This window comes from Orbicella franksi, chromosome 6, assembly GCF_964199315.1.
Source record: "Orbicella franksi chromosome 6, jaOrbFran1.1, whole genome shotgun sequence".
Lineage (NCBI taxonomy): Eukaryota > Metazoa > Cnidaria > Anthozoa > Scleractinia > Merulinidae > Orbicella > Orbicella franksi.
This window is the reverse complement of record NC_138150.1, coordinates 21,486,689-21,497,548: the sequence shown is the minus strand read 5'-3', so window position 1 is coordinate 21,497,548 and position 10,860 is coordinate 21,486,689. Positions and strand designations below refer to the sequence as shown.

Below are 10,860 nucleotides of genomic sequence, written 5' to 3'. Positions count from 1 at the left end.
TTGATTGAGTCAGACTGAGTGTTCAGTTTAGGTTTCTTTACTTGGATAAAAAGCACTTCGTAAATGAAGCATTCAGATTTTCCACGACATTCTTAAGAATGGTAATATAAATAGGCCCCTTCTGATATATTAAAATTCAACTTAATAGTGAGGACTAAATGACACAAACAAAAGAAATGAATAAACATGGCCATTCAAGTGCCTTTGTTTGTGTCCTCTAGGCCTCACTGCCAAGCTGAATTTTAATATATCGAAACCAGTATATTGTTTCGGAATAACAAGCATTTCAATGAATACTTCGGCCACATTGTTATTTAGATCAAAATAATTTAAGTATGCGCTAAAGATAACGAAGGACATCGTCAAGGAACCGGTGAAGAAGCCGATCTCGTTTTCCTTACCACTCTGTAAGTCCACTCTGCTAGGTTTTTTTGGATATTGCCTCATTGTGGAGAAATCTTTTACGTTTGTTTTTTGGCACTCGCGCCCACCCCAGTCCCCGAGTAGTGACACCTGACTATCAACTTTCAGAGTCATGCAGAGGCATGCGAACACCCCATTCACAACAGAAATTTATCACTCAAAAACACTTACTGATCAACAATCATCGTATTGGTTAAGCCCCGAAATTGATAAATTTGTCGGTCGGCTTATTTCAAAAGCAGTGAATGACGCGCGATTTCTGCTCAACCAATGATTTCGTGTTTCGCTGCCGATCAGGAAAAGTCTTGACCCATTTTTCGTCTTTTTTACACAATCAGGGTTCGAGTTTTGCGTCGTAATTATGATTGACGGAAGATAAGCAACGCAATCGCTATTTAGAGTTCGCGTGTTTTTAAAAAAGCGCAGTTAGAAATGCAATGTCATACTACGGTCCAATACTTTATTTGTTTGTTGGTATAGCTGAATATAGAGTAAGGACTGAAGCCATTCCCTTTAAAACTGAAATTGGCATCGAAACTCCAGGAGTTGAACTGAAGACTGAGACATTATGCGCGAAACGCATTCTGTTAGCGACCTATTTCAGTGATCGAAAAAGTTTCTTTTGTGACTGATCGTAAATTTTATTTTGTGACTCGACTAACTGTTATGTTGATGAGTTGAACGGCACATTAGCCATGAACAATCAAATTATATTGCTTGTGAAAATGAAGTAACAGAAACGTGCACGCTATCCCAACAAGTTAAACTACCAACATCACTTACTTGTCAGAACATGAACGAGTTGCCAACACTATCTTTTATCAATAGATAAGTGAGGCGTCTCGAGGAACTGTCCTAACTTAGAGTTACTATAAGGCGGGCTGATACAGATATTACCGACCGGGTAGATATTTATACATCATGCATGATATGCGGTGAACGTTTTTTAAAACATAATTACAAGGTTCACCTGTGTGATTAATAACTGACAGGCCTGAAATCCATCTGATTGGTTGAGCGGGTTTAATGGCCCTCCTTTGAAGGAGGAAAACAAGACTGAAAAGCTCTAACACAACATCCTTACGCCATTCATGTTCTCGGCGATCCAGTGGTGAGTCAGCATGAAGGTCCTCGGTCTAACGTTGTTGGTTGTGGCGGTGTTTCTGTCGGAGTCCAAAGCGGCTGAAATGAATGAGTATCAAATGGTGTCGCTAAACAACGGGGCTTACAACGTGCTGTGGAAATACGACATGTTAAAGGACACCTTTATGTTCAACGTCACTGTGAACGCGACCGGCTGGGTTGCATTTGGCGTGTCAAAATCCTTCGGACAGATGAATGGCTATGACGTGATCATTGGGAGCGTTGGAGGCATGCACATGAACGAGTCATACTCTAAGGTAGGTTAACTTAACTTTTTCGGGACTGTACTGGTTAAGGAACGCACTGTTTAGCGAGAGAAACTGGATGGGAAAAGCGCGCGGACACGGAAGTCGCTAGCTGGCAAGCTAGTTTGCTCAACTTACGCACGGACCATGAGGACTTTTGAGTCTGGAGAACGAAGTAAAAAGCTGCAAAGAACACATTTACCCTTCGTCTTAGTAGTCATTTGTGAACGGAAAAGAAGGAGAATCGATCGAATTGGAGTCATAATATATAGCTAACAACTAAGAGGGAAAAAGAGCATACCTTTTAGTTCGTATATATTGGTTGTTTTCGTTTGCGGTTTTTAAACTTTACACTATGCACAAACTTTAATGTTTATGGCAATCAGTTTAAAAAATAAATAACTTTCTTAGCTTTTTGCTGTCTTCTATTCGTACAGGATTATTTCACGAGAATGCGAGCCATGCCGATGCCAGATGCAGAGAATATGCAAAATATCATGCTGACTTCAGCTTCGGAAATGGACGGATACACAAACCTGGTGTTTCACAGGCAGAGAAAAACTGGTGACACCGTCACAGATGTGGAAATTATGGTATTAAATGTCACTAAACTAATACATCATATAGTTTACACTGAAAAGGGGCTTTTTTTCCATAAGTAGCGATACACAAATTACACTGAACTGTTGCGGTGATCTCGACTCAAAGAAGGCCTTGTGTTCAAGGGGGAATGGGCGACCGGCCGGCTGCTGCTATCATTAATTATCTACGAGGTTACTCATTCCCACCTCATTAAAATTTGTCTCTAAATCATCGATGGCCTTTAAAAGTGTGAAGGATGTCCGTTATAATCTTTTAGTGCTATGACTCTAAGAAAAGAATTCTGGCGTAGCTTGTAATTTCGCGCTCTCAGATCGTTTCGTTTCCCCGCGAATGTTTGTCGCGCAAGGTGGCTTGCGCAAATTTTCCATAACCTGCGATAAGGCGCTTTCCTTTCTTGGTCAAACGAGGAAAAAAGAGAAAATAACAAACGCCCGATTTCAGGTTGATTCTCTTTTACAAGCGTGACCGAGATCTTCAAATATACACTTCAATACAAACAATATTTCAGTTTTAAGGAGTGTTTAAAACTACGTGCGTTCGAACCTTAAACCTTCGAATGTGGCCATTCAAATGCAAGCTACCGAGAAATTTATTCTTGTAATTAATTAATTATATTTTCACTTTAATTGGGCACTCCCAGCCGTGGTTCGGTTTTTCGTGCAAGCACCGGCAGCATTTGTTGTTCCTGCGTGTATGTGACTCCCTTAAACGGTCAAAGATGATTGACAGCGACTCTAAAATAACCGTCTGAAAAACGACTAACAGACCGCAAATGACTTGCAGTAAATCATTACGTGAGTACGTAGCAACCGCATTATATTGGATGCCTGGCATGGAACTATCTCGAGTGTTATTAGCGTGGTACGTGTGTTTATCGTGCCCTTTGAAGTGCGAATAAAAACCGATTTAGCAGCGCACTTGAGCCTCACTTGACGTCAATACGAAAAATTAAGTTTAGATTATTCTGATTATTCTATGTGGCATGTTAGAGCATGTTAAAATTTGGAAGCAAATCTTGGTTGTTACTAACAATGCACCGGATACATCGTAATATCACTAATATCGCATGAACATTTAGACGTTAACATCAATATCGCTTGTAATGAATGAATATTGCACGCGGCATCCATCTGCCATATTGGCTATGTGACGCAGCATATTTACCGCACAACGAATTACTATTTTTCACCACAAATTTCATAACGCACGCATGGTAGCGGAAAAAAACATTCCGTAAAATTCGCAGGAAATCAAGCTTCTTCACGAAAAATGTGTGAGATCCAATTTTCGCAGGCATGCTAGAAACGCTGAGACACATCTTGCGATAGAAGTGAACCGAACCGTTAAAGAAACAAATTAAGGTGGCTGACAATTGTTTCCAGCTCCTTCTATCACTTTGATGGATCAATGCTAGCACTCTTTGTAAAATGATCCTGTAATACTGATATCACACTAAAAGCAATCATTGTTGGGGTCTTTTTATATATCAGGTTACCATAGCAACAATACAACCTGTTGGAAACACCATTAATTTTAACTTGGTTGTCGTTTATGAAAAGGGTCTATAAGTTCTGTGGAGGGGAAGGGTTCTGGTTTTGTCCCATGTGACCGGGTCGTGCGAAGGGCCTATTGTCTATTTTCCGATTCCCCATGATTCACTCTGTTTGCCCCCAAATTATGCTCAAACTATTGTCGTAAAATGCTCTTGGGAATATGCAGACCTTTCAAGGGCATTTATAACAATAGCTTATGGAAAATTTGGGGGGCAAGTGGAGTGAATTATAGGGAATTGGAAATAGAGAATTAAAGACCAAAAACGCCAAGAAATTGCGGAGGGTTTCTCTCGATGTGGCAGTTAATCTCAAATCTCCTAAGTAAGAAATTCAGGAGCTGATGGTGTCTTTGGGATATCTTCTTCCCTAATGTAAAGTGTGATAATAGATACTTTTATAGACGCAGGGCAAGAATTGTTCAAAGTTTTGAGAACTCCTTTCGTTCTGACCAGTACTGATGTTTTTTCTTTTTTTTTTTTTAAATTCAAAGCCAGGTAAGATGTACCTAGTGTGGGCTTACCATTATACTAAGGATATCAATACGACTACTGGGGTCTTCATGCGACACAGCACCACAACGAGGGGAGGAATGGAGTACATGTTCATTGATGAAAAATACACCATTGTGGAGATAAATGACAAATACAGGCTGTATTGGGCTTATGACAACTCAACAGAAATGTTTTATTTTACGGTGGTGGTGCAAACCACTGGTTGGGTCGCATTTGGTGTGTCCACTCAGAGGGGCGGCATGAATGGCTATGATGTGATTGTTGGAGACAGCACAGGAGAGTTTTCGGTGAGAAAATTGATTTAAGTAAGAAGCCCTTGAACCCGGGGGGGAAGGGTACTCCCAGAAAAGTTGGGTAGGGGTGTGCGGCCCACTTTCCAAAACCCTTACCCTATTTATGACCAAAATCTGCGATTTTTACTACCCTATTTATGACCTGGCCAAAAATTCGATACCCTGTTTATGACCCTTGTGGCTGGTACAGTTGCCCTAAACATAAATTATGAAGGACTTTTGTTGACGGTCTTATTGATAATGATGAAAAAGTAGCTTCTTCTAAGAAACATACCCGATTTAAGACTAGAGTGCTAAAACCATACCCTATTTAAGACCAAAATGACCAAACTTGATACCCTATTTATGACCAAAATGGCTTAAAAACCCTACCCTTTGGGGCCGCTCATACCTGATAGCCCATATAAGGGAGTACCCCCCCCCCCCCCCACGGCCCTTGAAGTGACTTTACTAACAGTACTTGAGTTTTGTTGTCTCAAGTTCTTGAATACTTGAGACTACAGAATGAAACTGGAATATTGGCGTGCATACACAAACTGTAAGTCAAGAAGAAAAGGTTTCAGTTGACATCAGTATGAACCATGTTGGCTTGCCGCCAAGCATAATCGTCCGGTTTGTTAGCCCTGACTAACGTCCCGAGAAAAAGGAAGACATTATCTTCATAGCGATTGTCTTGACTCTGACTCTGACGCTCTCTCAGGCTAGAGCAGTTTTCAATTGAGAGTCACTAAATCCAAAGCCAAAACATCGCTATGGGCAATTACGAGGAACACAGAAAATGCAGTGAAGCAATCAAAACTTAAAGGGATCAAGGAGAAATTAGGGTAAATTGAGAGGTTGTGTGAACCACGACCTTAGCAAGATACAAGAGAAAGTTGAACTACCATAATTCTTATTCCTATTATTTTCATTCCCATCTTCTTCAGGATTATTTGACTCGAGGAACAACGAGACCACCAAAGGATACAATTCAGAACGTCAATTTAACGAAGTACGAACAACGTGACGGTTACACATTGTTGACATTCCACCGTAAGAGAAACACCGGAGATGAAAGCGAAGACGTCGAAATAACGGTGAAGTGGTGGTTTTATTTTTTTTATTTTAAAAGAAGAGCTACCTTATGAGTGGCTTTTGATTTAGCAGCAGAAAATTAACAACAGAACTACACTGTATGTCAATGGCAAATTTCCTGTCTGAGACGCTCCTGCAGGGAAGCACGGTAGTTGTATTTCCAGTCCAAGATGATCAATACAACTACCATGATTCCCTTCAGGTGCGTCTTAGAGCCAGTATTAGCAGTGAGAGAAAAGATGTGAGGATTTTCAGCATTTTTCAACCAATCATTTTAGTTCAATTTACAAATGAAGCTTCGAACAGCAGCTCTCCTTATTCTCCTCTCGTTTTATCCCTCGCTCTCTCGTCCCAACTAACCGGGAGCCTGGAACAGACCGAGCTTGGGAGGCCTTGCAGGGGTCGACAAATTAACTCACAATTGCAACTAACATGTATACACTGATTCTAGAGGTTCTCTCTTTTTGTATTTTTCATTTTCAATGACGCTTTTCCGCATGCATCAGTAGCAGAAAGCAGAAAGAAACTCGAGGAACTGGGTAACTAATAAAAGTTTTATTCCTTTGTGTAGCCGGGAAAGATGAACATTGTTTGGGCTTACGGAACTGCTGATGTGCCTGCCAACGGCGACTTTGTTCAACACAGCCCACAAGCAAGAGGTGGAATGGAGTACACCTTTATACAGGACACAAATGGAGGAGGAGATGGAGGGAATGAAGGGAATGGATCCTCGTCTGTGTACACCCCATCCATCCTTGGCATCATAGCTTTGTTCTTGTTCCAACGTGTGATAGGCGCGTAAACTGCATCAGAAATGTACATCGCTGACAGAGTCGCGTTTACCGAGCTGGTGATTGAATGAAAACGCTTGAAATGTGTGCTTCTTTAAACTGACGACTCGTTTCGCAATTTTCTTTTTTTTGGTAGAAAACAAGTCTTGTAGTATCTAAGTATGGTCGTTAAAGAGCAGCTAATTTTACTGAATTGTCGCACGCGTAAGGTAAGCTATTGAAAATGGAAAATAAAGGTAATTTTTTCATTGCTTTTATTTACTGACCTCGGAGTCTTCAATTCACGTATTCCTGACGGAATGGAGCTTCTAGTGTCACTCCAAACAATTTGGCTTTAAATCGTTGTTTTGTACCCAGCATTGACACAGCTCAGATGTTTAAAACGTCTAAATTTGAAGTGCGTCAAAGATCTATTTCGCAACCATTTTCTACTCCTTATTGCTAAAGAAAATTGTTTTAGTAAAGTTGTTTCTTTTGGCCCATAATTTCGTGTGCTTTGGGTGTTTCGCATTTATGTACTGAATACGTTTCTAAACTGCGTTAGTCCAGACAGATCAATCTGTTACGGCTGCTTTTAAAATTCGTCTTATGTGTTTCGTATACCTCTGGGCGAATAACACGTCTCAGAGAAATAGAAAGCTGAAACAATTATGTTCTATGCTTTGGATTTTAACCCCTTAAAGACCCCTTTCCTGGGATTCCGAGTCATTCTGAAAAATCTGACCGATTTCCGTACAACGCTGGAAACGTCGCTGGAAACCGGTATTGATCCACGCATGTGCATAACGATATCTGATGGAGGCTACCTCGTGCCCAGCGTCTTCGTTCCCCTTGACCAGCGATCGCAATTAGCGCTCGTTTCGTCAAGTCAGCATGCGCAGCGAGGAAGAAAGATTCAAGGTACGAGATTGAAGCTGTAATGCAACGTTCTTTGTTACTTGTCAACTGTCCGCTTTTGTTCTATTTTTGTTTTTTAATAACTGACCGAGCGACCAGGGGGATGGAAAACAAAGCATTCTATGGGGATGGCCCTAGATAACTAGTTATTCACTCTGAGTTCAGGTCGTGCTAATACTAGCTAATACCCAGATGACTCAGTCCCAGTCTTGTAGTATATTTACAATTCTTCAAAGCGACCAGCGTGCATTGATGAAGGGTTACTTTGGAGAATTTAGTCTTACATCACGACAATATGCCCTGGTTGATGAGTTTATGCATTCTTAGCACCTGTCTGCTTGGTAATGATTCGTAAGAAGAATTAGACATTGAGCACTTTTGACACATTTTGGATTTGTGCTTGAGGAAAACTCGAACTGGGAAATCTCATGATTATCGTGACGGCATCTTTCTTGAAAAGCTCCGTTTTCAAAATGTTTTCCGTCTACACGAAAACGTAAAGCTCAAATTCCTCCGGTTTGAAGAGCTCCGTTTTCATTACGAATTGGTGCGGACGGTAGCCTTGAAGATGATTTCCTGTCCGTATTGCGCAGTCTCAGCACCGTAATGTTTATAAACATTATAAATCTCACTAGATGGAATACAAATCGATGTTGTTCGTTACGAACCACATACCTTATCTTTGAGGCCTTTCAAATTCTTTTTCCGACAGCTTCATTGATTTTTACAGCTGCGAAGTTTTCTCATCAAGTTATACGAGAAAGCACGAAGCATAAAGCTTCGACCGCTTCCGGTGCATACATAATGGCGGTTGTTTTGAAACTTTGAATTTACTTCATGTAAGTTGTTGCGAAATGTTTACATCTTCTGATGTCTTACATGAAACAAAACAAAAAACGCAAACAAACTCTCGAGAGTGCCCCAGGCCAGGCCTGAGAGTGCACAGTCACCTCACCTCACCTATCTTCTTCGCGCTCTGTTGCGCATAATGCCGCACTATTCTTCTTCCACTTGCTCCTGTCCTTAGCCAGAGCTCTCGCTTCTTCCCAGGACTTCCAGGGGAGTGCGCAGTGCGGACTGGAAATCATCTTTTACCGTGTGGACGGGGCCTTTAATGGCATCCAGAAGAAAAGCGTCCTGTGGAATGAAAGGACTGCAAAAAGATTCATGTTCACACAACAGCTACATTAGATTTATCAACAAAGCTTCAAACCACTTGGTATAATCTAATAAATTTCAAATTTTAAAATCAGTTAGAACAAATTCAACATAGACTTGTTTAAATAGAATGTTCGTCTAAATTTACCATACGTGCTTCACATTCTTTACTGATAAAAATAGATAGCCCTCACCTTTCAGTCTGTTTCACAGAGGATGGCTACGAAACGTACCACGTTCCTGATCGCGATTTATTATGCACGCGCAGAGCCATTATACTGCTCTTTACAGTCAACTCCCTCAAAGCGGACACCACTACCAAATGGACCCCTCCCTTAGAAAGATATGGCTTTCTCACCGGTCTCACAGAGGATGATGGTTAAAAGAATTAAGACGAAATCCGGTAGGAAATCGGGCAATTTCACTTTTTAGTGCCGGGACAAAAATATCTTGTGCCAGAATAATGTTAAGTGTATTAAAATCCTTTTTGCATTTTCTAAAAGCCAAAGATGTTTATATAATCACCTGAATAACACCAAAAGCAATTTCCCATAGGAACTCGAGAAAAACAATTTCAAAGTTCAGAGAAATTGTGTGCAAACACATGTAAAATTCCATCATCAGTTTCATTTCACCAGTACTTTCAAGTGTTTCATATGAACTTCAACATTTGTTTTCGACATTTGGTGCTGTTAGAGATGATTTCTTTTGAGAAGATATTTAAAACAGTCGCACAAGTTTGCACTGTGATACAAATAATCTCGGTACAAAAATTTTTGTCCACTTGTTACTCGTACTTCTGATGGATTCCTTCTTAATCCCCCATATTGGCCACATTTCCAAGGTAACCCCTCAAAGGCTATTTTAAAATTCCAGGATGGTCTGGAAATAGCCAATCCTATGGCACGAATGTTGCTCACGTGGACAGCCCAAGCGACTTAACACGCGTGTTCATCCTCCACGAAAACATCCACGCAACGCACGTGGTAGCTTTATCCGCGGGAGAACTGGGTAACATGTTTAAAGATAACTTGAGGAATTACTTTGGGAATAACGCACTAACGGGGCATTAACTCTCTAATCATAAAACTTACAATTTCCTCGATTGTGAGTGGTTTAAAAAACCCCTATTTTCCACTAATTCATTAGCCAAGTTGTAATAGGACAATTATTTATCGGACAGTTTAATACGCCAACCACATTCAAAGTTGTAGTTTAAATCAACCAATCACATTCAAAGTTGTAGTTACGTGCGTGAGTGCGTGCGCTTGCTTTTGTGTTTTTGGCGCCTAATTGCCGGTAGGAGGCGCGGTGGCCTTAGAATGTTTACATCTCCTTTGTAGGTATTTTAATGCAAATTTTCCTTTTCTTTCATAACTTAGCTATTCGTCTTTTCACGGAAATTGTAATTTTTATGATTAATTGGTAATAAAACTTTGTGTCGTCCAATTCGGTCTGTAATCATACTCGCGATAAACAAATCGGACTCCCGCTGTGCGGTCGTCCGATTTTGTTATCACTCTTATGATAACAGATGGAATTGAACTCCACTCAGTCCTATTACCATTACTTATCTTCCACCCTCTCTAGCTATAACTAACTCTCTTTAAGGCAGAGACCTCTCAAAGAGGACAGCTAGAGACACTTCCCAGCGAGTCTCCCCCTTTGGAATTATCCACTGTAAAAGTTTTTCTTTGCGATGTTCTCACCGTGGTTGCCGTCCCGATTCCCTTTAACTCCACAACTAATGAAAATGAAAAAGACGGAGGGGGAGAAGGGGGAAGCGATAAATAATGAAAAAAAAAAAAAAAAAGATAAATAAATGAAACATGCCGCATGAAGTTCTCTACGTTTTATGCTAGGTAAGATTTACAAGCTGCTGCCATAGGGAAAGCAAAAGAAAAATAAAAAATAAAAAATAAAAATAAAAATAATAATAAAAAAAATAAAAACCGCTTCATCTCTTTAACACTGTTTTCATAAATCCAGACATATATATAGAGTGTGGGGAAAACGGTGAAACTAAAACTCGCTGGAATAAGTAAGTAAGTAAGTAAGTAACTTTATTTAATGAGGGTAAAAACACTTTACAGTCATTGACTGATAAACTCGTGGCCCTCCCTTAAACAATTAAAATATAAATCACAATTATTTTAAAAATATCTAAC

The 10,860-nt window shown here is 40.2% G+C and overlaps 1 protein-coding gene across 1 annotated transcript; it reads left to right on the top strand.

Annotated features, from left to right (window-relative positions):
- Window positions 1-1,496: 1,496 nt before the first annotated feature.
- LOC145489878 (uncharacterized) lies at window positions 1,497-7,138 on the top strand. The gene is made up of 5 exons (XM_081468947.1): window positions 1,497-1,823; window positions 2,249-2,404; window positions 4,458-4,766; window positions 5,699-5,848; window positions 6,418-7,138. Exons 1-5 carry the CDS (start codon window positions 1,545-1,547, stop codon window positions 6,646-6,648), a joined length of 1,125 nt encoding a protein of 374 aa, XP_081325073.1. The 5' UTR covers window positions 1,497-1,544; the 3' UTR covers window positions 6,649-7,138.
- Window positions 7,139-10,860: the final 3,722 nt, after the last annotated feature.

Excerpts from the sequence above, each read along its gene's own strand:
- LOC145489878 (XM_081468947.1), top strand. The coding sequence starts at position 1,545 with ATGAAGGTCCTCGGTCTAACGTTGTTGGTTGTGGCGGTGTTTCTGTCG. Across the intron at positions 1,824-2,248 it reads TGAACGAGTCATACTCTAAG|GATTATTTCACGAGAATGCG; the intron begins GTAGGTTAACTT and ends CTATTCGTACAG. Across the intron at positions 2,405-4,457 it reads TCACAGATGTGGAAATTATG|CCAGGTAAGATGTACCTAGT; the intron begins GTATTAAATGTC and ends TTAAATTCAAAG.